The sequence below is a fragment of the Mixophyes fleayi genome, chromosome 9 (assembly GCF_038048845.1).
Source record: "Mixophyes fleayi isolate aMixFle1 chromosome 9, aMixFle1.hap1, whole genome shotgun sequence".
NCBI classification, from domain to species: Eukaryota; Metazoa; Chordata; class Amphibia; order Anura; family Limnodynastidae; genus Mixophyes; species Mixophyes fleayi.
Window position 1 is genome coordinate 128,510,484 of NC_134410.1, and position 27,963 is coordinate 128,538,446.

The following is a 27,963-nucleotide window of genomic DNA, read 5'->3' on the forward strand; positions in this document are numbered from 1 at the left end:
TACTCTGTGCTGCTGGGGACCCTGCTCCATCTACTACAGTGTTGGCTAACCTGTGACACACCAGGTGTTGTGAAACTACAAGTCCCAGCATACCCTTCCAGCAATAAGCTGCTATATATTGGCAAAGCATGCTGGGACTTGTAGTTTCACAACACCTGGAGTGTCACAGGTTAGCCAACACTGATCTACTATATAACTCTCAGTCTGTGACTTCCTGCTGCCTCCATTCCCCTCCTCACATCACTCATCTCCTGATATAATCTGTGCTGCTGTGCATGTTCTGACAATCTGCAGGATTACAGCAGACATGTTACACATGGAGTGCATGGTATGGGATTTTCCATACATACAATGTACATATACACACACACACACACACACACAACTGAACAGGAACTGGATATAATAAATCCACCTGAATACGGACAGACACTGACTCATGGAAAATAACAGAGCAGGCTCTATAAACATACATCAATCACGTATGATTCCCGTGCACCACAGGAGCGTACAGCCAGTGACGCGATGCAGGAAACATCCCCAGTGAGGTTATATTAAAGGGGCCGGAAGTTCACAAGTTACAGGTCAGGATTAAAAACAATAAAATAAATAACACGAGCAATTCATGGCCGTGATATAAGGATTGTGCACCGACAGTATACACACAGCGTACAGCAGTGACGGCCAACAGGCTCCCCCCCCCCGAGCCTCCACCCGCGGCCCCTAGCTCCTTCCTGCTTTGTCAGACGTGTATGACATAGCGTGTAACACGTGTGTAAAATGCTGCTGATATGTTATTACAGAGAGGTGTCTCTTTCTATAATTACATGTATTGTTTTAACTTATTAATGAGACTAGGGGCGATGGAACATGCTAGTGAGCAGAGAGGCTTGGGAACGCCCCTCTGAGCTCCATCTGCACTGTGACCTCCTCCTCCTCCCCCCCTCAGCCATCACATGACCTGCTGAGAGCTGTGAGTGTGTCTGTGTAGCAGACTGACTGTCTGGCAGCCATTTTTATATGCCAACCAGAGAGCTTTTGAAAAGGAGATATTAATATGTAGGAGGGTAGCTAACTTGCTATTTGAAGAGATAGATAGATATTCAATGTGGGATTGCTACCTTAAAAGGTTGGCTAAATGCAGAATAATCAAAATAACAAACAATAATGACGACTCTAATACTAATACAGAACGGACAGCGTAAGCGGGGTATAATAGTTTATAGGAGCTGTGGCTTTAACCCAACAAGATACAGGTCTTTTAATAAAATCTAACTCCTACCATAGAACGATAGAACCGGATTTAAAGCCGCGTCTGATCTATAACGGAGACAGCACATGGCCTCGTGCTGCAGATTTAATAAGCGCTGTACAAAGCCTGGAGGCTTTGATTTATTAAACCCTAGGTGGGAGGGCACATGTGATATGCCAGCTGGGTGACAGTCAGCGCTGTAATGACAGAGACACGCTGGCAGGCGCTGACAAACGAGGCACCACAAAAGCCATCTCGTCGCTGTCACTCACGTGTAAAATTGTAAGGCAGCAGAGGCCTTTCATTTCCTGTAATGTACTATCTCCATAATAAGTGTTATTACAGTGGTATCAGGAGAGAGAGGAATTCTCATACACTCATAAAAGACCGTGGGAGGGCTCAGCACACTAATAATTAGCATGCTGTATTGTTATGCTAATGAACTCTCGGTCACAATGCTCCATTCCCGTTCAGTGATAACTATTTAACAAAAAGCTATATAAAATCTTACTGCAGACACAGACCAAAAGATCTCCAACTCAAACCACAACTTAAAATGAACATATATAGGAAGCATGGGGATAGAATGCAAAAGTGTGTGAGTATGCACTCGCTTAGTATAGTGTAACAAAATATTCCCTTCCTTCCAAAACACATCAAACAGCCTAAAACCAAAGAGCTGACGAGCTGGGTCGAAAAGCTCAAAGTGCAAAGCACGCAGTGTCAGTAGCTCATATTCAAATAACCAGGTTGGTGTTTCCCATACAGGCATTTATGCACATGCCAAAGAGGGTTTAGCATAAAATAAAGTTAATGTTGATTTTAGTTGGTCTTCTTTTCCCACCTATTTAAATATCGGAGGTGGGGTTATTGAACAGAGGAGCATGAACTGGTGACAATGCCAAGACATGGACAGCCTGGCGCTGGATGCCGAAACATTGTGTTCCACCCCACAGCCAAAATATTACGGAGAGACTTTTTATTGTGCTGGAAAACTTGAAATATTCTGGGCTGAACAATGACCATTAATAAAATTCAACCCAAGTTATTGCTTATGGAAAATAAGTAAAAGCAGATTATAAATCACACGGTGAAATGGTGCAGACTGGCTGCCATGTATCTCACAGAGAATACACCTTCATCAGCATTATCCATCCATAGAATCTGCAGATACAAATGTATAGCTGCTATTGGATACCGCTTTCATACTGCCGCTCCGGCAATATCCCGGGTTTTTCAAGCCGGGATTTTGCCGGGGCTCGCAGCGTCCCAGCTCAGAAACACCATTCATACTGCACCTCGGACCCGGGAATTTCCCGGGTTGACCCCATTCATACTGCACAAGTCTGTGCCCTGGCAATTTGTGGGAGTCATCACCAGAGCAGTTTTCATTGGCTGAAAAATGGTGATGTCATTGAAAGGTGACTGTTTTTTTTTTCTTCCACGGGCTCCCACTGATGACATCATCCTCCAGAGACAGGCAGACAGCCAATCAGCTTGTTTTCTGTGCAACCCGAGTTGAAAAACCCGGGTTGCACCATTCATAGTGCAGGCAACCCGGGTCCGACCCGGGAATTACCCCTCGATAAATCCCGGGTTGAAGACCCGGGTTTTTAGACCCGGGATTTTTGACTTGTACCATTCATACTGCACCAAGACCCGGGTCGTTTGAGCTCGCCCCAGCAAAAACCCGGGATTTTGGTGCAGTATGAAGGGGGTATTAAATGTTCAACCACATTAACCAGAGGGGTTAGTATTTCATCCATGTATATTCTCCCTTCCTAACCCTCGCTTACAAAAAAAACAGAATTCTCCAATCACAGCAGCCGAGGGAAGTGTCACTCTGACTATACTGATTAACAGAGGACCTATATACAACACCTGTTGTATCAGCACAGTGATTTAGTGGTTAGCACTTCTGCCTCACAGCACTGGGGTCATGAGTTCAATTCCCGACCATGGCCTTATCTGTGTGGAGTTTGTATGTTCTCCCCGTGTTTGCGTGGGTTTCCTCCCGGTGCTCCGGTTTCCTCCCACATTCCAAAAACATACTGGTAGGTTAATTGGCTGCCCTTAATCTCTCTCGGTCTGTCTGTGTTAGGGAATTTAGACTGTAAGCTCCAATGGGGCAGGGGCTGATGTGAGTGAGTTCTCTGTACAGCGCTGCGGAATTAGTGGCGCTATATAAATAAATAGATGATGATGATGATTCATCCTACCGGCTGATACGTGACGTCATATTCAGAAGTCCAGATAGTGAGAGATGTGCATGAATCTTACTAGTAAATATAGTGTTTTATTATATATGTCTATGAAAGTCGATCTGTTAATTAGGGATTGATTAATTGAGCCAGATTTCTAGAATACTGACCCCCTTAAAAGCAGACAGATGATTGTTAACTCTGTTTGGTTTTCGGTTTACACATAAAGTGGCTGCAGGTTGTCACTGGTTTGTGGTACAAAGTTCCTCACTGTAACACAGATGAAAGTTCAATTTGCCCAAAGTGAAACCAGTTACCAAGGAAACGCTAAAAACGTCACGTGTCCGCCTGAGAGGTCACAGTGTGCGTGGGTGGTCAGTGACCCGAAAATGAGTCTGCTTCGTTTATGTATTTCTAAAGAACTGTCCTGCATGTATATAAATATTACGACCGGATGGACTGACGTAGTCACCCGGTCTGCAGGGAGAAGAGGATAAGGGGATGTTATACGGTTTATCTGTGTTTCTTTCTCACCGTCAGTAACTGTTACTGGTGTCGCCTCGCCACCTGACACTCGCCACCTGACACTCGCCACCTGACACTCGCCAACTGCGCACTAGTTGTAGGAGGATTCGGCTGCCACCACCGGGCTTCCTTCACCGGCACCTGGAACCGCCTACTTCTGGGTAGCTGGTATAGCTGCTGCAGCACCTCTTTGCTGGGGGCTGGCTGCTACCTCCTCACCGCTTACTATGGATCAGGGCTGCTGGGTAGCGGGCAGAGCATTGGCACAGAGACGCTGGGTTCAACAGAGGACAGCCGGGGAATGGATTAGAGTGTAAGCTCTTATCTGTTGGTCACAGGATACAGCAGGGAATAGATGTCAGGCAGAATCTTCAAACAGCGATGTTTATTGCTCAAGGGTCCTTACAAGGACAGTAGTTGAAGGTACTAGTGATCATCCAAAAGTACATATGGTATAATCCACTACAGAGCTTTTATATACTGTTTCTGACACATATTGGATGGGGGTAACACAGCCCCTGATCCTACCTGGCACCAAAGTCGGAGATATTACATCAGATGCTTAGCATCAGGATGCGATATATTCTCTAAACTTGGATTCAACGCAATTTAAACTTAACCAAATTTACATCAATCTGTGATTTCCCAAATTGCTTGCTGTTACAGTATTCAAATAGTCCTCTATCTTTTCAACAGGACAGAATACACAGGATAGAAAGGTAACGACCCCATGCTGTGTATATTCAGGGAAAAAAGATGTGTTGGTCACTCACAGATAAAAGGCCTAATTAGCATGAGACTTCCTTTCTTCAGAAGTTACAAAATGAAATTTCCTCCAACATAGCATACAGCCTCAGAAATCAACACATTTCCAATACAGAACTCAATATATTTGCAATGATATTCATTGGCGCACTGAGCCACTAATTAAAATACATTTATACAATAAGTTATTTCTAAGTTATCCAGACACAAATATATATATTTATTAAATATGTAGGTTTCTATTTATTATTTTGTCATTAAACAATCAGGACATTGGAGGAAGTTTTACAGGTAACACCATTATGGGTCATAGAGAGGTTACCCTGTCATATAAGTCTATATCAGACGATAGCATCCTGTGGCTCTATGTTAATGAACTACAGGTCACAGCATGCTATCCCTTATAACAAAAGTTGTAGGATCACCGCTGTAAAAGTTACTGTTAAACCACATGGCAAGTTGGTTGCTTACCATGGCAAACCAATGTCATTTTCGGCAAGGATGCCAGAATGTGGCTGGCATGGCCTACTGAGACTTGTAGTTCCAATACAGCTGGGGAATTAAGCCCATATAGCGAACGCTGGACGGCAGATTCAGCACAGACGGAATTGTAGGCTCTAATTACAATGGTAACTCAGGGATACAAAATCAATCAGTTGTTATTGGAAAATCAATTCTAACGAGCCCTGAGCGAGGTACCTACATGGGTTATGTAAGCAAGTCGATCAAAGTGTGCACAATATTGTGAGGGGAAATATATACTGACTCTGGGTCATTTATTTATCAGCCTTAAATACAATTGTACTTTGGTCAGACAGGGAGAGACTGATGCACACTCCTATCACCATTGATTCTATATATCCATACGTTGTAATATTACCTGGCATAAAATCTACATTACAATTCACCGCTGCAGCCACACAATAAATACAAAGAATTTCACGTTACAGGTTCTAAGCGAAAACAATTCAAAATCCGTTCCTCGCAGTCATAACTAATGCATTCAATCCAACTGTTTCTTATGCATTAGACTTCTGCTAATCTCCCTGTTTCCTCTTTCAATGGTAAATCTGCCTGCTGGAGGCTAATTGTGCGCAGGTCGGACAGGATTGCAGAAGTAATTATGTTGAATTATTATTTGGGATTTGTTTGATCCCCCCCCCCCCAACTTCAATTTCACAAGTTAGCATTATTCAGAGGCGAGGAGGGGAACGTAGCAAATGCCGGTCTCTGATAAGCGGACTCCACGGGTCTGCTCAGAACACACGGGACAAACCGTGTAACCTTGCAGAACGCAGGATGACAGCGCACCTCTGCCAAACGGCCGCGCACTGAACAATACAAAGCTGGTCGGGTGCTTTTACTGCTGGAACAAGGATTGTCCTTCTATGAAATGTGGTTTAATAATAAATAAAACCCTATTAACTTTATGCCATGTGATACGCACATAGCGGTTGGCTCTCCTGACGCTATTTAAGACATATACTTTGTCTTTTAGTGCCATATTTTTTTCATTCACTTTATTTTATTAAAAGTCCAGATCTTCACTCAGTAAATAGTACTGAAAATACCTGTCAGCAGAGCAGAGGGGCTCAAACTCAGTCCTCAAGAGCTACTAACAGGTCATGTTTTCAGGAATTCTTTTATCGTGCACAGGTGAGAGAATCTATTTTCCTGGGTCAGTAATTATCCCACCTGTTTCTACAGACAGAAATTCTGAAAACATGGCCTGATGGGTAGCTCGAGGGCTAGGTTTGAGCTGTAGACTACACCTAGTTCTGCAAACATTAGACCATCTCTCACCTTCCACTCTGCGCGTTTTAGAGGCTGCTCTGGGAAGGAAGACAAAATATTTGGTGGACCTGCCCGATAGCCTCTGACTTTCCCATTTTGACTATAAGTCCCACTGGGGCAGGGGCTGATGTGAATGATTAATATCCTCTATAAAGAGCTGGGCAATATCTTAGCACTACATAATGAATAATAGTTGCTGGATGAATGGTGCCATATTTCTATAAATATGGTCACCGAGCTGTATCAGTAAGTAAAACTGCTTTGCTATATGTATTTCTCTATATTTATTTACAGTTATCAAAAATGTATTTATATGCATAGCACAGCAGCCGCCAGATGGTGCTATAGAATGGATTTGAATCCATATTTAATAACAATTTATTGCTTTTACCTTGTGCCATAAGCTGCCTCTGATCTTCCATGGAGTTAACAAAAAACTGCTTTTATTTGTTGTTTTTAGTTCCACTTTACTACACCAAACTAAAATAATAATAATAATAATAATAATAAATAATAATAATAATAATAACACAAATAATAAAAATAATAACAACTTATTATTATTATTATTATTATTATTATTCAGGTGGCCACATTGTTGTAAACAAGGCTTCTCAAGGAACCTGATACAAGGTAACAACTAAACTTCATGAACACAGAATTGTAATATGTAACAACATTCCGAATGCTACAATGATGTCACCTACAGGTATAATAGTCTGGTTCAGATGCAGAATCCTGTGTTTATATAAAGTACAGATGAGTAATGTAATCAGTGCTCAATTCACTGAGACACATTGTTACCCAAGAGCTAGCAATTCACAACAAAGCCGCATTAATGTCCCGATCTTCTCATTCACACTCAGATATCACAATGGAAGCCTCATGTTGGGGACGGATATTAGGTTATGTCCTCAGCTAAATGTATTTCGGTCACATATTAACAATATTATCATCCTATAAACCGCCTACGCATTACGCAGCGCTGCGCGGAGAACATTTAACCATTTACATCAGTCCCTGTCCCAATGGAGCTTACAGTCTAAATTGTTTACCGCACAAATTCCCCACTGTATGCTTGAGTATACATTCCTGTGTGTGGGGGTGGGGGGCATAGCTTAGTATTAAACTAAGGTCATACAGTCATCAAGTTTCTCTATAACATTTAAACTTATATTTTAAATAAAATAAAAAACAGGGACATAAGGAGTCAACGATGACCATTGAGGAGTCTGAGTATTTTTCAAACTATTTATTAAGAGCATCATAAGTAATATTAGAACATATCAACGGAAAACAAAAATGCTTAACAATGTAGTCTGTATACCACACAGACAAATGTTTACTCTTAGAAAAAACAAAGATAAGTGCGAGGGATCAATCTGACGATGTCTAATAGTTTCAATGAAAAAAAGAGTAGGACAAATTATTCATTCAAAACTCAACAATCCCATTAGGTCTGAAATATAAGGACTGTGAAATCTGTATAGGATATTTAAATAGTATATTGTTATGGACAAAAACAGGACGATCCTGGGAAAATTTGGGAAGAGGGGGGTACATGGGAGAAGAACCCCCCCCACCCTATAGTATCAGCCAAACAAAACATTTCTTATCCCAATGATTCACCCTCTATTCCTCGTTCCATATAGAGATTTGTTATCGTTACTAAAAGATACTCGGTGACAGACATCGCCCCAGGAGGAGAGAGGCCTCACGAAGCGGAATAATTAAAATTAAGGTCATAAAAGATCTTATTGGGGTCTAACACGAGCCTAGAGATATATTAATGCGGATCAATGGTCATGATGTGAGGATGGGGGAGGGCAGAACGGGACATTAGACAGACACCACTCACATAAGGACCTAAGAATAAATCTCTGCTTTACGTACCCACCATAAAACAAATCATTTCTACTGGAGAGAGGCCGATCCCAGGAGACAGAACCCACCTTAGGTAGCTTATTAAATTGGTGTTTTTATTACTATCAAGAATCTCTGCCATGATGAGTTTTACCTTTTTTGTGATTTTTACCAAACTGTACTAAAGATCAGCAAAGTCCAATTTAGATTTTTCTTTCCAGTGATGGTTTTTCAACTTAAGAACACGGAAAAAAACCAAAGATCACAAGGCAAGGAGGAGTGGTTTTATTTTTGAAGCTTCTTTTAATGTTTATACTTATAGGGGGCGATTAATTCCTCGCCATGAGACGCAGAGTGATACGAAGAGAAATCAGTGAAGATAAAATCGCAGTAGCGCCTTTACAGCCGTTCCGGAGGAACTCAGCGGCGATCGATCGTCAATCATCTTTCTTTGAACCCCACAACAATCTTTCAGTACATCTCTGTGATGTCCAGGGGCAGATCGTGGGGAGCTGAATATGCCCCTAAAGGATCTTCATAGAAAAAAAAAACTAAACGAAAGTATATAGGAAGGTTGGGGACGTCCTATGGGGGAACGTTGGGATTTAATTCCCCATGATGTGCCACCATTACGCCGATGTCGGTCTGCGCTCATTCCTGGGTACTACGGTATCTGAGTGTTGCTGATTTTTCTGCGTATTTCTACGGGGTGCAAATAAAAATCTGCAAAGATTCAACAATGCAGAGGGCCCTCACAACCGTTCCAGAGCTACTCCATGTGGAATTGAATTCCCCCCTATATCTGATTAATTATCCCCCCCCCCCCCCAAAATGCAGGTTCTCGTTAATAACTTGCTGTAAATCACAGTTGGCAACACATATAAACGGTTCCAGTGGATTATAATTTGCTTAATGTTAAAGGTAAAAAAAAACATCAAGTTAATTCCCTCTCTCCCCAAAAACAATATACATATATAATAATGTATTACATAAGTGCTATCACTGTGATTGGTACTATCCAGGATATTTGGAGAGGGCAGCACGGTGGCTCAGTGGTTAACACTTCTGCTTCACAGCACTGGGGTCATGAGTTCGATTCCCGACCATGGACTTATCTGTGTGGAGTTCTCCCCGTGCTTGCGTGGGTTTCCTCCGGGTGCTTCGGTTTCCTCCCACACTCCAAAAACATACTAGTAGGCTATTTGGCTGCAATCAAAATTGACCCTAGTCTATCCCTGTGTGTGTGTGTGTGTGTGTGTGTGTGTGTGTATGTTAGGGAATTTAGACTGTAAGCTCCAATGGGGCAGGGACTGATGTGAGTGAGTTCTCTGTACAGCGCTGCGGAATTAGTAGCGCTATATAAATAAATGGTGATGATGGTGAAGTGTCTTCTACTCAGAGCTGATCTGATGCGGTATAGACCCTCTAACCATCCCCCGATTTTTTGCTGCTAAAGGGTACAAGACACCAGCAACTGTTTCCAAAAAAAAAAGGCAGAAACTAGACCATATGTTTCTGAGAAAATCCTTTCAAATACTATTTAAAAATACGGATGTCAAATTTAACTATGTAATTAGCTTCGTCTGCCGAAGGCCTGCGCTCCTCTAAGTAGGTTTGAAATGTGCAGTGGGGACGACAAGAACCTGCCACGGGAAAGGATGAATGTTCAAAAGCGCGGTCCCGCCTGGTGACGGACAGGATAGGCTCCTGCATTAAGCAAGTCCCGAGTCCTATTAAAGCCCTGTCTACGTGCGTCTGCTCTGCTTCACTAACCATGAATTAGTCAGTAATATAATCGTGAACGGCATCACACAGCCCTCATCATCTCTTATCTGATGGAACACTGGCGGTGCTTCCAGGGGGAGACGGAATGCTAATGTACGGCTACAGAGGCCCGCTGTCATACACGGATGCACGGCATATGCTCTCTTCTATTCAGCTTCCCAGGTCACCTCATACATATTTTAAAAAAGCCGAAAGCTCCAGCTTTCCCTTCATATCAAATATGTCCCTGTGATATGATTCAGCGGGAGACGAGGAACGAATGCCGTGATGGGCAGATCTGGTTCTTTGCAGAACCCCTTGCAGCATTTCAAAGAGTCAAAGTATCAAATAGAAGCAACTTAACAAGCAGACAACTCGGCGAAAGAAGACAGATCCTTCCAACGCTTCCGTCGCCTCCTTTTGCACGCCATTGGCACTCCATGCAAACGAGAGCGAAGAGACACAGTCAGTAGGCTTTGCTGCTGTTTAAAAAGGAAATAGCAGCCACAAATGTAGGTTTGGGGAATACAAAGGTAAAAACGTTCCTTTTGACATATAACACCAAGCTAGTCTAGATATACAACACATTTTTGTTTCTTTAAAATACAAAAGGGTTGATCGTTTGACTTAAAATAGTTATCCACCTTTGTACAGCGCCACACAATATGTTGGTGATAAAAAGAACATTGCATTTATAAATTATAAGCCGCCGTAAGCACACAGCCTCTCAGATCTCACACAACCTAGACAAGACGGCAGCCTTCCTTTACAATGGACAATTTGACTACTAACGTTTCGCTATGATGAGTATTTTCTGAGAAGTTTAATCACATAAACTAACAAACCCTGCAACAGCCAACAGAAATATGAAAATAAAGCTGAATTATCGATATGCTTTTATTAAATCTATTTTTTTTTTCAATACTAAATGCTAAAATTGAAACAAGGAGTTATAAACCGCGGAAGTATTAATACGCCGTTCAGTGTTACCCTGACATTCTGACACTCTTCAGATCTGTTATAATGTAAAATATTACCCCGTTCCCCCATTAATGGCCAATAAAGTCCATCCACATCTTTAGGACAGAGTCCTGATGGGATGTGGATCAAAAAGCTGAGACTGCAGTCATTTGAGCTGCTGTGACACTACCCCTGTCCATGAATTGACCAATCTACAAAGTGAATTTCTGCACGGCAAGTGTGCCAAGCTGTCATCCGCTCAATGTCTGCTCTGATCTGTCTCCTAACACGGGAATCTGCTGCAGATAAGTGACAGAGCGTCGTGGAGCAAAGGACGAATATTACTGTTATTTCCCGTATATCATTCAGCTCAGTACTACACATATTACTGTCAAACAGTGGGTTAAATTAATCTTTGTTTAAAAAATATACAATGATTATTGCATTTTATAACCTTACAGACGATCCTTATCCGATCCCTCAAGATTCGGGAAGTGCAAAATCGAGTGCGTAAAAAAGTTTAATGGCAACGTCAGCATGTTTGTTTCACAGAAACCATAACATTTGCTGACCAGGAAAATCAATGTGTATCATATGTACAATGTACACAGCACATATGCAAATTTAAAGACCTGAGCAGATAAGTTATATGTGTAGATCAGGCTTTTTCTGGTTGGAGAGGAGATAAATTACAGCCTGGAGTCCCTGTGCGTCACACACGCGTTTCTCCTCTGAGAATTATCACTTCCTTATTCCTGGTCTGCAATATGCTGGTCTGACAACACTAACCAAGGTTCACAGAAGCAATTACAGCAACACAATAACCCGTTTAAAGGCAAAGACTGAGGAACAATATGTCTATCGTGGCAGAGCGCAGATGCCCATATGGGCGCTGCTAATCAGGATACACACAGGCCACAGAGTGAATGGGCATTGGATAACTCGCAGAGAGGAAGAATGATTTGGGTTTTTGCAATTCAGGCAATGCTGCTATAAGCAGTTATCTCTTTGGTGGTTTCCTGTTCCATTGTTGCATTTTCGGTTTCTCAAACGGACAAACACCTAATCCGGCAGGGCCTGAAAAATAAGCAATCTGCACGGCATATAGAATTTTAAAACGCAGAATAAGAGGCACAACAGGATGCAATCCCTATTTTTACAAGCATGAAAAAAAATATATAAACAAGGTTTTTATTCTCTCTAATTATAAAGAATCATTTTACACAGAGAATGCACGTTTCTTCCTTCGTCTCTGCATCATTACATCTGGGCTCTGTCATACGTATAAATCCGCTCACTTTATGAAAATAAAAATAGATTTATTTTTTTTTTAAAAGATTTTTATAAGCAACACATATGGGTGTTACATCAATTTATATATAAAAAAAAGGACTAACTGTTTGCAATATTATCATAAATAAAATAAAAAGTTTATTATTGTACATGGTTATTATTTAAACAAACAGTAGGTAAAAATGGCGCAAGGGAGGAGGGGAATTGCAGATTATTAGAAAAGTGGAGGGAAAGTATCTTTAATGCAATCTACACAACAAATAAATTAAACTTCGCTTTTATGTAAAGTTTGTATCCAAAATATTTTGGATCACACTTCCTTCCCGTACAGAATTGTCCGCCTTGGATTTAGTCCCTCAATGAATATAACTTCTGGAGCAACGTCTAAAGCTGGGTACACTGTGTAGTGTGTATAAACTTCCGACCGATCCACAACAGTGAGTACGAAATTACAGTCATTGCTCACGACAACATGGCTGTAAAAAGTCGCTAACGGGACGTCCGCTCTTCCCTTTATCGTCCGAAACAAGGCTAGTGTGTATGCAGTCCATGGACCGAGCGATCGGACCATCGTTCGCATGTTAAAATCGCTCGGCATAAAAAGTTGGTCGAAATTTCTGTAGTGTGTACCCAGCTTAAGTAATTCAGGAAGGAAGAGTTGGTGGATACTGAGCTGAAATCTTTTTGAGCAGAGTGATAATTACATACAGGGAGATAATTAGATCACTGTGGATAAATACTTGTCAGGGATAAAAAGACCCCCTATATCATATCAGCCGTGGACTGCCCAGAAATGGGGAATAATGCATCAGTCTCTCCATATAAACTGACCCACAGCTGACCGCTCCCCACCTAACTGGGAACAGCTTAACAAAACACAGTAAAACCAGAAGCCAACAGGGGATGGACAGGAGAGCAGGATCCAAAGAGATGCAGGAGGGGGGTGTGGGGGGGGACGGGACGCCCAGCAGCACATTATCACCGCAGCTTAACCTCTTCATTGCCGGAACCTCACATCCAAACCCTTTTGGGTCTGTTAGGGAGGGGGTATTTTGAACCAACACCAGGTCACCAGAGTTTCCTAGTTTACCATGTCATAGTTATGGGTGTTCTACATTCAACACTACAATAAAAATTGCCTCTATCAGTCCGTTTGCTCATGAAACGCGTCAGTTTCTATTTGTCTTTCTTCTTCTCCTTTGGCCAGTGGATTGTTATGTATAGGATGAAAAGGAGAGAGATTCAGAAGGCAATCTGACGGATGAAGAAGAATGAGGACAAACGAAGGTCGTAGCTTTGAGGAGTGAACAGGCTTAACACAAATTCTGTTATACATTCATTATAGGATGTTCTAAAACCAGCATAAAACTGTTTTATATTATGAAGTTGAAAAAAAAAACTGTGACTCATCATCTGCTCATCTCTAGTTCACGTCTTGAAGATATAGATCTATGAATGGTTATGCAATATATACAGGAAGGTATCCAACTCCGGCTCACTAAAAATGTTATCCCGTTTCGTTTACACAAAATTTAACCGAAAACGGTGGCACCAACAACACCGAATGTTTTTAGTAAAACGCTCTATTAGGCGCCATGTTTGGGTGGGTTTTCTCCAGGTGCTCTACTTTCCTCCCGCGTACTGGTAGGCTAACTGGCTGGTTACAAAGATAAATAAATGATGATGATAAGCCTAGTTTGTGCGTCTTGCTGTGTTAGGGGAACATAAATTGTAAGCTCTACTGGGGCAGGGACCCATATGAAGGATTAACTACTCTCGGTGCAATATGTAGGTGCTATATAAAGGATTCAGAAACGGTTACTAAAATCCTAGTTCTCGAACTATAACTTTAGCAAACTCCCATCTATCTAACCAGCAGGACACACACACTGCACAAGGCAGACTTTCTTGCGCCACAAGTTTGTGGCAAATGAGAGACCTACAGGAATGACACAGAAACGACATGTGGAAATTCTCTGTGTAATTATTAAACTCCTCTCCTGCTAATCCTCAACCCTGATACTCCTGTAGCAGGGAGTACCAGCGTCTCTTATAGTACACGCATACCAAGAAAGTGTTCTCTTACAACTAACTGTATTCCCTTATTGGTATTGCAGAAATACCAAACGCCACAACAAAGTAAGTTGTGTTAGAGGGTGTATCCCCATTTGCTGGAGTGCATCGATTATTCATAAAAATAAGGGATTAAAACTGAAAAGTAGTTAACGGCCTTTAAACTTCTCCACTATGAGCGTCAAATCCCCTCCTCGCTCCAAAATCCCCTAAAACTGGCATGGGAATAGTCCCGGATTTCTATAATTTTCCAAGGCAGACCGACACAGGAGAGGTAAGCAATTGAAGAATAGGATTACCAGATCAGACCATGTAAACTCGGATGTTTAGGAAACAGTTTATACGACAATTAGTTCAGGCGTCTGACATGTCTGCATGGTATTAACCAACAGACAGGCAGCACGTATGTTTCACACACGTCTGGACTTACACCGCTGATCTTTCAATTTATTCATAAAATAAAAATTTCCTTGGAAAATGATAAACAGACAAGTACAGACACACTACAACCAATATTACTGAATCCGATGTGCCCCGTTTCACCAGGCCTTGTGCATTTACTACTCGGTTACACTTTATTACCACGCAGGTAATTAACAGCTATGTGAAACAGGTGCAAACATAGCAGAATGATTTGTGTACTTTACTATAACTGCAGATCAAAGGGGCTTCAGCTCCTCTCAATTAGCCAGAGTACCCAGGGTCAGGGGTCAACCCCGCCCCCACTCCTTCAGATGGACGGCAGGACATCTGGTGGATTAGCATAGTTGTTTTTGGTCTTTTTTGTTTCAAACATTGACTCCATTACTCAGCAAATCCCAGGAGCTCCTCCAAGCTGTCTTGTTTAATGTTCTCCAGAAATCTACCTGCACAGAAATGACAGCTGCAGAGAAGGTAACACTAAATGGAGTTTGGAGTGATTAGGCTGCTTTAATCAGTAGGCGATTTTAGTTCTCTCTTTTTTTTATATTCAATACAGATACATTATTTTCATCCACCAGCAGTACCCCCCTCACAGCAGACAGGGCTCCAGATGGCATCTTTGGTCTTGCGCGCTAACTATTCCTACTGTCTACCCATCAGGCTAGCCGCTATTCACACAGGGAGCAGCCAGACAGCGATGAAAGGGAATCGGACTATGTAAAAGCTGATTAATAGAGACATCGGTTTAAAGAGCAAAAAAAAAAAAAAAAAGACAATTGTAACTGCTGCCCTTAGGCAGGAACATTGAATTCATTCACATTCATCTTTTATTACTCACAGGACGCGAAACTGGAAATAAAATGAGGATAAATGTTATAAATGCACAGCACCAGCAATATGCGGGCCAGTCAATGTTGATTTACTGTAGAGCCATCGAGGGAAGTCACCCCCTCGGAATCCAGTACCATAATCACCCTAAAAGGAACCACCTTAAAAAAAAAAAAAAAAAAAAAAGGTGTCCATTAAACCTATATATTTTTCAGTACAAAATAGGTACCTATGAGCTTTAGGTTAGAGGATATAGCACTGCCTGTATGGATTATGTTTACATTGGTTGCTATGGGCAACAGACTTGCTGTTGTAGGACTGTTGTCTGGCCCCTCCCACTTCAAACTCCATTCAGTGTTACCTTCTCTGCTACTATCATCTCTGTGCAAGTAGGACAGGCTGTGTGAGGTTTGGTGGTTATATCACAGGGTGAAGCAGGTACTGTTCAGTGCTGCTAGCAAGTGGATGACTGCAATGGATGATAGTTGTTGTAATTTACCGCTTCCATTATTCCACATACCGCTGTGTGATGTCACTGACGCCCGCCCACTCGGAGCAACACTGTTAAAAATATACACAGCCAGAATCTCCTACAAAATGTATTTCTGGGGTCACAACAATTAAACAAAAACACAGCAATATTCTGCCTGCAAATATTCACTTTATTACTAGTAAACTGGAGTATAGGTTCCATCCCTTTCTGCCTACTGCTAGATTATTAACTTGCAGCCTGGTTTATAAGCCAGCAGCAGGGTTGACAAATGTAGTCCGCTCTCCTCCTGTGGTCGGGTCACTCTCTTATTATTAATAGTCTCCATTATACAGCGCGCGGCTTGTCGCGAGTCCCACACAGCGTTTGGTTAGGGGGTGGGAGGCACAGTGGCCTAATTAGATTCTGGTGCTGTCTTCCTCTATCTCCAACGCAGGACACATGAATTAAACATGATTATTGTCACTGGTTGTCCTCAGCAATCAGCCAGCAAACAAACAACACATCCTTATACCCAGCAATCTGACAGAGGGCCTCCGCTGGAACCAAAGGGTTAACACAAGCCTGAAATATCACAACCACCAAGATTTCTTCTAATTTAAAATTATGCTTTCATTACAATGTGTCCTGCTCCAATGGCATGCACCCCTGGATACCATATTTTACCAGCAGCGGGCTTTACAGACAAATAATTGTAGATCAATATAGGGCTATACTCCCAATTGATTGTATGGAAACTCGCCATTGGGTTTAGCATGCTGCAATCGCCGCAAATGTATCAACGGTAAAAACTGCAAAGCTTTGGCCTGCAGTGCACCAAAAAAGCGCCCACCCTCCCCCTATTATAAAACCCTTCAGTTGGAGAACTGTCATTGGTTGTGGCTTTCTAACCCTGTGAACTCCAGACAACCAATTAGAGATCAGATGGAAAAGTTGCTGAACAGAAGTAACCAATGACAGAACACCTGGGTGACTTACGGTCACAGATTGGTGCCACCAAACAGGAGGCCTTGCAAGTTGATCAGCAAGGGGACTGTACTGTACACTGGCCAAGCATAATGGTGAAGAACTGTATACTGGCCACTGGGCTGCGCTATATGCTGGGTACAGTGTCATATTGTATGATGGAAATTGAGCTCTTTATATACTGGTCATGGGGCTGTATTAAATGTTGTATATACTGGTAAGTGTGTATTATATAGTGAACATGTGGGATGTTGATTACTGGGTGTAATATAACATACTGGTCACAGGCTATGAAGATTATTCTGGTATGTATTGTATATTTATGCAAAAAATGGCTAGTCTTCGGCAAAAACTATTTGGACGTTGTGCTCTGCCCATTCGGAGCCGCCACCAAAATATTTGGTGCAACCAGCCATGAATTCCAAGCACAAGTTTTGGAGTCTTGGTATTATTGTTAACAGACTAGACCGATAGTGGGAAACAGCTGACCCTTGAATCCTCAAGCTCGCCGCACTTTATATTTGAGGACAGATGTCTATTAGCAAGTTTCATTGCAATCCCCCCCCCCCCAAATCTGTGTGCACCCTTCCTTGTATGGTGACATCAGTGCTAAACGTTCACACTGTCCATACAGCAACGAGACGAGATGACCATACTTATAACCAATGCCATTAAGGATTACTGTACAACCGGATGTTGGACTCTCCAGGAAAAAGGTGCATTCAACATTTATGGTTTCCTCTGACCGTATAACTCATCACCCTACTTGAGAAAAGTTATAGAAATTGATGAAGCCAATTCCTCAGCCTCACCGACTGTAAAACGCAAGAAAAGGCACCAAACTGAAGATCACATTGAGTTAAAAATACATCTGGTGCCAGTGAGCAATGCAGCAAACCAGCTAAGCGTGGCGAGATGCACTCTCATTGTTCAGTAGTAAAGATCACTAGCCAGACTGTATTGTGCTCATCAGACCAAGTGCATCTGTCATAAGAGACCCTGGAAACCGGGCCGGTGATTTAAGAGAGGGAGGGTGTCAACGCATCGCTAAGACGTTCTCTCACAATCTACATGTAAAAACCTAAGATGTGGCATCACCGATAATACGCCTCGGTCCTTCATGACAAAGAGGAAGTCACGTGTGGAACAGAAAAGCCACCAGTGCTTAAATAAACTGCGGATCATTTCATTATCCTGTTTAACATGCAATCTGCAGCGTTGTGATCATTCCTGGTCTAGGAGGAGGTCTAACTTGTGATTTAAGCTGGGTACACACTACAGGCTTTTCAGCCGATATTCGTGCCAATCATACGATAAACGACTGTTCGCCCCTATATTGCATTAATGTCTACACTGAAACGATGAACAATGGTCGTTCTCAAGCACATTGTATCGTTTCTTTTGACTTGTAAGCCGGACTAAAAAAAAATTTCAATGATGGAACAATGTCCTTAGAATTATAATGGGTTGCACGTTGGCTCAGTGGTTAGCACTTCTGCCTTACAGCACTGGGGTCATGAGTTCAATTCCCGACCGACTGTGAGGAGTTTGTATGCCCTCCCGTGTTTGCGTGGGTTTCCTCTGGGTGCTCCGGTTTCCTCCCACACTCCAAAAACATACTAGTAGATTAATTAGCTGCTATCAAATTGACCCTAGTCTGTCTGTGTGTGTGTTAGGGAATTTAGACTGTAAGCTCCAATGGGGCAGGGACTGATGTGAGTGAGTTCTCTGTACAGCGCTGCGGAATCAGTGGCGCTATATAAATAAATGGTAATGATGATGATGATAATTCTGCAGTGTGTACACAGTCACCACCAGCAGTGTAGGCAGATATCTGTAGAGTGTAGAGAGTCACCATCTTTTCAGCCGATGGTTATGAGAGATGAAGATCACAGATCTGAAGATAAACCTTGTAAAACATGTACAGTGTGTACACATGCATCGGCTGCTGATCGGGAATTTTTTAAAAAAAATTCCAGTCGTTGGTAAAATCGTTTGACACTGGGAGAAGTTTTCTGTGTACCCAGCCTTTATAATGCACATGAAGAACATTTAACCGATGAGTAGTGTATAAATGTAGTGATATCTTATCTCGCCATTGTATCAGGAGAAGAATGGTGACCCAGTTTATCTTCAGAAGAATTTGGCAGAGAAAAGGTTGGTAAGGTGCATTGGTCAAACGCCCACCTGTGAGGACGTACCCAATACCTGAGCATTGTTACTGACCCACCTAAACCCACCCCTCCCCCGTGACTCATACCCAAAATGAAACACCGCAATTTCTCCTAACATATCTCCGATCAAATAATGTACATTGTATTCAAAGTACATTAATACAGTACATATACAGACTAAGATACAACTCTTGCGTCCCCAAAAACTGACTTTTATGATGACTGATATTCTTTGTTCGTCTTCAAACAATCAACATAAATCACAACAACATTCAATGACCGAATGAGGGTTACAATTATACAGAGATTGCAACAACAAAAAAACGGCTTCTTACCTTTCCAAAATCCCGAACGTCGAAAAGATCGAAAGGGTCGAAGAGGTCGCAGTTCCTTAAGCCAAACTTGTCGTGGCAAACTTTTAAAAACGTTCGGATATTTTTCAGGCACAAGAACTGGAAAAGGAGAAGAATGAGGGAAAATGAACAGGGAACGCAACACACAATTATATACAAAGGAAATAATATCCTCCAAATAATAAGATCATTTGCAACTAATTCATCATCATCATTTATCTATATAGCGCCAACATATTCCATAGCGCTTTACAATTGGGGACAAACACAGTAAACTAATAAACAAACTGGGTAAAACAGACAAAGAGGAGAGAAGACCCTGCTCGCAAGCTTACAATCTATGGGACAATGGGAGTTTGATACATGAGGTTAAGTCTACATTTTGCATTTCGGCCCAGCCAGACTGCAAAGGTAAAAGTGACTCATAAGCTAAATGATCCTGTCACACAACAATGTTTTTTCAGGGTGTACTTGTCTTGTGTGAAATTGTGTAACAGATGGTAATACGGTAATGTAGTGAGGTTAAGAGGGTGGTTGAGGAATATTATAAGCTTGTCTGAAGAGGTGGGTTTTCAGAGAACGCTTGAAAGTTTGTAGACTTGTTTTGAACTTTCTACCATCTGCTGGTGGAAAAAGAAGGCTATATAAAGGCTGTTTCTTACCAATCTACTTACATTGCTCATGTGTGTCAATTGGGACTTTCCATTGTGGAACTACAAATTCCAGCATGCTCTACAAGCCAACACATCACAGCAGCCAATCAGCAGTGATGACAACCTTTCAAATGATCCTGCTTACTTGCAAACCTCCCTCTTGTGTAGAAAATAAACTGTTACAAGCAAAGGTGGGGGGGTAAGTAGTTCCTAAATCCTGGGGGTCCTATGCAGCGGATTATACATACGTTTTACAAAAAGCCATTCTTAAACCTCAACAAAAGCTGAATAACATAACGACAATAGTAATAGTGACGTTCTATGTTGACTGTCAAAAGAGAAGATTCTATCTGAGGCTTCCTCAGTGAAGAGCGCTCTGCGGAGATTACCTGAGGCTTTACAGATGGGAATGCAAATGAAACGCCATGTACGAAATGTCAGAAATCTGCAAAATACACAAAGAAACGAGGGGAAAGAAATCATGAAAATGGATGTGCATGAAACAGAAAAACTAATTTGCTTTATCGTCCGACCTGCTGGGGAAAGTAGGGGGGGGGCGCGCATTAAAGAGTTTAAAGAGAAACCCGCGCCCCCCACCCCCTCGCTGAGCCCAAGCGCTGAAGTATTTTAGCTGAAGAGCTGCAGTCGGAATGAATAATTCAAGGCTTGGAAATGACCAGCAGGTTACATAAAATCTTCTATTCTGGAGAGCAGAAAACAGCTGCCAGCTTAACGCAGCGAGCGGTGGAAGACGGGCGGAGGAGTCAGCAGATGTCGTCTTCTAACACCGACCGCGCAGCCAACAACGTATCTCAATCACTCAATTAGATAAGAATAATCGGCTTCATTATCTCCGAGACGTCCGATAAGAGACAGACACCTTGTAACAAGGATACGGGAAAATTATAAAAATGTTCAACATTTCTCTCGGATATTAAACAGATTTCTGAAATATTTCTCAATATAGTAACCAGGATTTATAATCAGAGGACCTTATAGGGATTAAACTGTGGGTAGAAACTCGACTTAAAAAGAACTTCAGAAAAGGACCACAAAACGCTGTTCAGGGTTACCCGGAAGTTTTACTAAAACTAAAAGTGTCACCTCCCACCCACCATTACAGACAGCTAATCCCCCAACCTCCCCCTTCCCCCATTTCTTTAGGACACTGATGGGATGTGAGCCAGAAAGCTAAGACTGCAGTCATTTGAGCTGCTGTGACATCACTGGCCCTGCCCCTTTTATATAAATCATTAATCCACACAGTGCATTGTTCACAGCAATCTGACAAGCAGTCAGTCATCCGCTGTCTTCTGTGTTAGATAAGCTCCTCCTCCTAATATGGCAGCGAGAGTCAGGGAGCATGATGGATATACTCCGTGAAGAATAAAACATTGCTCGGCTCAGTAACACACAGCCTATGAGATATACAGTATTACATGCAAGAATCCTCAGCTGACCCAGCGATCAATCCTTTTGGTAATATCCGGTGATAAGTTATTTTTTAATGATCTCAAGAGAGGGAGATAAGATATTCCCAATTCCTGTGAGCCCCGTACCCCTTATTTCTGCTCTACACATCCGTCATCCTACCTGTGTCTCTGTACAGAGCGTCATGGGTTAGTGGTATCACTACCTGTGTATAGCAGGTTATATCTTATGGTAGTTTAACACTGAAAGTCAGGTGAAGGGTCCATTAATGCAGAATAGGATCTCTGGACACTTGAAGCGTTAGACAATAGGATGGAGAGTCGGATAACATATGGAGAAACTAAGTGACTTGTCAGCCCCTTGTGCTACAGATCAATAGTGCATTAAGCCTGATCTATACATTGTTACGTTTATTGCAGAACACGCACTGGTCCCATTGTCCTATTGTTCTCCATGTGATCTACAGGGAAATCCTACGTTTCTGCAGTATGGAACTGACACTTAATTCCCTTAACAACCTATCACATGATTGTCTCTGTGAATAATTGATACGATTGAACAGATACAAAGTAACAGTATTGGAGTGGGAGGAGGGTTTCTATGGGGAGGGGAGAAGCTGGTCCATTCACTAACAAATGTTCCAAACCTAACAATACAAATAAACCAATCACACATTAAAGAGGTATAAGGCGAGAGGGGAGAGCTAAGGCGGGAGGAGAGGGGAGGGAAGAGGAGGCAGTGGGGTGGAAGAGATGAGGAATATGGGGAGAGAAGGGGGTGAGAAAAAGCTATAAGGTGAAGGGGGGCAGAGAAGGTGGAGAGGTGGAAGATAGGAGGTGGGGGAAGACAGGTGAGGCAGAAGGGGGGGCTAAGGTGGGATGGGAGGGGGGTAAGAAAGAGGAGGTAGTGGGGGTGGGGGTGGGGGTGGGGAAGAGGCGGGAGGGGGTAGAAGAAAAGAGAAAGTGGGGCAGAGGAGGAGGAAGGGGTGGGGGAAAAAAAAAAGTGCTGATGCGGGGGGCACCCTAAATCCTTACTACAGCCCAGGTGACAGTTTATCTCTGACGCAGTATATACTTTATATCAGCAATAGGAGCAGATTAGACCCCCATTTGAATACACAGCACAGTGCGGTGTTCAAAGGAAATGGGTCGGGGGGGGGGTTTCACAAGAAACTTCCCCTCATCAGCGTTTCCTGGAGATTCAGCTCACGTGTAAGTTTGTTCTTGGATTGTTTCGGTTAATGATGTACCCACAGGTAAGAGACTGGGTTAATGATGTACCCACAGGTAAGAGACTGGGTGAAGACGTACCCTGACCTGGACTGTGAGAGCAGAAAACACTCCGTCAGCGTAACACGCCACACTAGATGAACACACCAAGATCATACAGAAGGACAGGTGGAAACGCCACAAGGGGCTTGTGCCCTCCAGTCTGTGACCATTCCCCATATCCCGCCCCTCCCATATATTATCGAAAAAGGAATTTTAAATGCAGGCACACGTATTTTCGCAGGAGTGCGTCAGTCACATTTCCGTAAACTCGGCCTTTCTATATACAGTCATGTTAGAACGCCCTCTACAACAGGTTGTGTGATTGGCTCAGTGGTTAGCACTTCTGCCTCACAGCACTGGGGTCATGAGTTTGATTCCCGACCATGGTCTTATCTGTGTGTAGCTTGTATGTTCTCCCCGTGTTTGCGTGGGTTTGCTCCGGGTGCTCCGATTTCCTCCCACACTCCAAAAACATACTGGTAGGTTAATTGGCTGCTATCAAAAATTGACCCTAGTCTCTCTCTCTCTCTGTGTGTATGTTAGGAAATTTAGACTGTAAGCTCCAATGGGGCAGGGACTGATGTGAGCGAGTTCTCTGTACAGCGCTACGGAATCAGTGGCGCTATATAAATAGATGATAATGATTATAAACAAAAATATACCTTTTGCATTTGAATTAAAACATGTTTTACCAATTTTTTTATGATATTCAATGAAGTCACCATTGTTCTCTAGCCTGCAATATCCAACATAAGGTTTATTTGACGTCCAAACCCGCTAGTGTTACCACGTAACATCATTCAACAATCTTACATGTCTCACAAGCACAAAAAACATTCGGTTCACTTACACGGATTAAAAACACATTAATTTAAAAAGCTTTTCCCCCTGAACGGTCAGAACTCGACGTTAAACACAACAAAGTAGTAATCCGCTAATCTTTATAGCGCAGCGTTGCGGGGAGCGGGAGGTGTATTAACCGCACACAACCAGATTAGACCAACTTCATTTACACAATTTCTTTAATGAGCGAATATAAAAAACCTCACACACAGGATATAATGAGACACATTGGCCACTGGATTCTGGGAGGACTAAATGTTATTCTGTCGGTATATGCACACTGAGGAAGACAATTAAGGGAAACTGAATAAACAATCTCTAAACATAACAAATTAAACAGCTGTTTCTTGCTTCTACTCTGGAAAGAGCTGACACTTGTGAACAGTGACATTCCTATGTGTGAGAGTAACAATTATACCATTGCTATAAAGAAGTTTCATTTTTAAGATGTGTTTGAATTCAATCTTAGTTCAGGAAACTCCCAAGTTTTGTGCCAAGATCATATGAATGTTCCCAGCAGCACAGAAGATATCAGGAGATGATTGTCATGATGTGAGGAGGAGAATGGAGGCAGCAGGAAGCCACAGACTGAGAGTTATATAGTGGAAGGAGCAGGGTCCTCCAGCAGCACAGAGTATATCAGGAGATGAGTGATGTGTTAGTGAGGACAGGGCTGCATGTGACAGGGTCAGTGACATGATGTGAGGAGAGGAATGGAGGCAGCAGGAAGCCACAGACTGAGAGTTATATAGTGGAAGGAGCAGGGTCCCCCAGCAGCACAGAGTATATCAGGAGATGAGTGATGTGCAGGGCCGGACTGGCCATCTGGCTCTTCTGGCAAATGCCAGAAGGGCCGATGGTCCGTAGGCCCGGTTCGAGCAGTCAGTCAGTGCACTAACTGTACACTGGACGGTCAGTGCGCTGACACTTCCTGGTCACATGTGCCGCGCTCAGCACATGTAATCAGTACAGGTCCTGGAAGGCAGCTGAAGAGCGGCCAGAAGAGAGCTGAGAAGTAGGTAAGTAAACAAAACCGGGGGGTGGGGGAGAACATAAAATCTGCCAGACAATTTGTGGGGTGATGTGGGTTAATTTTATATTCGGGCCTAGCAATTTAAGATAGGGTGATTGGACCTTTAATTTAATGATGGGGTGGTTTGGGGGCTATTTATTGAAAGTGGGGCTGTTTGTGGGAAAAAAATGTGAATATAAATTATTTAATGGCAGTGATGGTTGCAGGAAATAGGTATATTAAACGTAAATGCTATTTCATTTATTGCTGGGGTTGTTTGGAGGAAGGGAAATAGGTTTATTTATCAGCAGCAGCAGCTATTTATATTAAATGTGAATACTAGTATTTAAATGTTGGGGCTGGAGGGAGGCCTAATTATAAAACATGGGTTGTATTGATTAAACACCAGGGCTGGTTGGAGTTTTCTAATTAGCATGTACCTATTTTTTTTTCCAAATAGGGCCTCCAACATTCCAGTATCCAGACAAGCAGCAACTGAACTAAAGACACCAGGAGCCAGAGGTGGTGAAACGAACAAGACAGGTGGGAGAGAGCAGGACAGTCTGCCAACTGTCCTGAATCTGGTGGGGAAGTCCCGAATTTTGGTGACTGTCTCGTTTAGTGAGATTTGGGCCGACTACAAGGACAGTACTGCTTATGAAGGCAGAGCTGCGTGCAACTAACAGTATTGCACACAGTATTGCCTGTGTATTTGTCTAACATTTGTGTAAAATGATAGCCATGTTACATAATAGGGGCTCCCTGTCTTAAACACCCCAGGCCCCCCCAATTGTTAATCCAGCTCTGGCTAGCAGGAGGGAGCAGGTAGCCGCTCCAAGCCTCTGGATAGGACACAGCCTGCAGAGAAAGCCGAGGAGCTCTAAGTCTCACATGGTTTGGTAATCTCATGAGACTAAGAGCTTCCCTGCTCACTCTACAGGAAGTTCCCACCCTGATGGATGTCAGCAGCACCAGAAGCATAGATAAGTACAGTGGGCTGGGGGTGTCATAATGTGCCTGGGGGGATGGCGTGATAAATGTAATGTTTTATTTTAATGTATGTATCATTGCCCCATGTGGCCACACCCACAACACAATGTGGTCACGCCTTTTTCGGTGCCGCCGCACAGGCCCACCTCGGTTTCTTTCCTGCTGGAACTGAGGTGGGCCTGTGGACTATAAATGACAGGGCTGATTTTTAGTCCCAGTCCGGCCCTGGTGATGTGTTAGTGAGGACAGGGCTGCATGTGACAGGGGCAGTTACATGATGCGAGAAGGGGAATGGAGGCAGCAGGAAGCCACAGACAGAGTTATATAGTGGAAGGAGCAGGGTCACCCAGCAGCACAGAGTATATCAGGAGATGAGTGATATGTTAGTGAGGACAGGGCTGCATGTGACAGGGGCAGTGACATGATGTGAGGAGAGGAATGGAGGCAGCAGGAAGCTACAGACAGAGTTATATAGTGGAAGGAGCAGGGTCTCCCAGCTTTAAAAATGGATGATGCAAGGCTTCTGTCACACTGATGCAGGCAAATGGAGTCAAAACACAGCTCTTGAAGCTCATACACCTATATAGCCATCCTTGTAAAACTAACCAGCCTGAATTCATCACAAACGACAGGACAACTGTGTATTTGCATAAAATACTGTCGCTGCGCCTTCCTTTGTAACAAAGTCATAGAATATGTATAAATCTAATGTGTAGCGGAAAATCTTATTTTATTATTATTGCAGTACCGTGTTGGCCAGAAAAAAGTAATTGATGTTAAATACTTTTGTGTCCAAAAAGACAAAAGTATTATAGGAGAGATACCTTTATTGGCTAACCAAAAAATAATTACTGTATTTGCTAGCTTTCAAAGCACAGAGACCCCTTCATCAGGCAAATTTACAAATGAATGACTAAGTCTAATGCATATATATTATAATGTATATAACGTATTTATCTAGGTCACTGTCTTTTCTTACTACGGTAAAGCCGCAATGTTCCACTCGATCCCGATGAGAATTACAGGACGATGAGCACAAATAACAACTGGTTTCCATGTTTTTTTTAATTTGCATCATTATATAGTTGTTGAGGTTGATAAAAAAGAAACACATGTCCAAACTAAACTCTTCAAATTAAATGAAGTGCATCATTTAATTCTTTAATATCGGTGGCAGATAATACCTCTGCTTTATAGCCACCAGCCGCTACAAATGTTATTCCACTACCTTTTGCACCAAGTGGTCCCCACAACGCTTAGACTGTAAGGACATTTAGGCAGCGCCATTTCTACCTCCATGTAATTCAGTGGCGCACGCAGGGGGGGTTTCTGAGTCTCTAGAAACCCCCCCCCTGCGCTAACTAAGTGGCCACTATAGCTGCACTGTCCTATACAGCAGCCGCGGCGCTGTCAAAGAAGCGTCCGCGGCGGTGCTGTATTGTATATAGCACCGCCGCAGACGCTTCTTAGACAGCGCCGCGGCTGCTGTATAGGACAGCGCTGGCGAAACGGAGCTGCTGCGCATCTCTCTGGGTTTTTTTTTTTGGTTTTTTTCTTTGGGTCGGCCCCCGACAATCCTCCGTGCACCGCTGTAATTGTACGTAATTTAGTTGTACCATAATCTCCTCAATAACAATTATAATTCAAACGTTTATGGAAGTGACCTTTGTATCTTAAGTCGCCTCTTCCTTCATCTGTGACATATAAAAGTCATCACAACAGGACACACAAGAAACCACCTGTGCTAGAAAAACAGACAGCTGAACTTCGGTCAAAACAAAAGACAAAACAGACCCAGCGCCTCATCTGTACCTGAACTGGTCAAACAGGAAGATTTCTAAACTATGCGAAAAATGATCCCATTACTGGCGACCTTTATACCGAGAAGTGAGATAGCAAAAATAAAGCAACAGATTTTTTCTCTTTTAACGACACCATAAAAACGCTGAGAAATTCTTCATTTCTGCCACTTAATATTCCCAATATTTATCTCAATTATTTGTGCGTCTCATTATAACGCCTTAAAAACTTGGCGCTGG

General features: G+C 42.6%; 1 protein-coding gene across 4 annotated transcripts in view; it reads right to left on the reverse strand.

Moving 5' to 3' along the window:
- VAV2 (vav guanine nucleotide exchange factor 2) overlaps positions 1-27,963 on the reverse strand; it is a 157,204-nt gene that overhangs the window by 92,681 nt on the left and 36,560 nt on the right. For all 4 annotated transcript variants that reach the window (XM_075185708.1, XM_075185709.1, XM_075185707.1 and 1 more), the window contains exon 2: positions 19,707-19,823. In XM_075185708.1, coding sequence (XP_075041809.1) covers positions 19,707-19,823 — 117 coding nt within the window. The remainder of the gene's footprint in view (positions 1-19,706; positions 19,824-27,963) is intronic.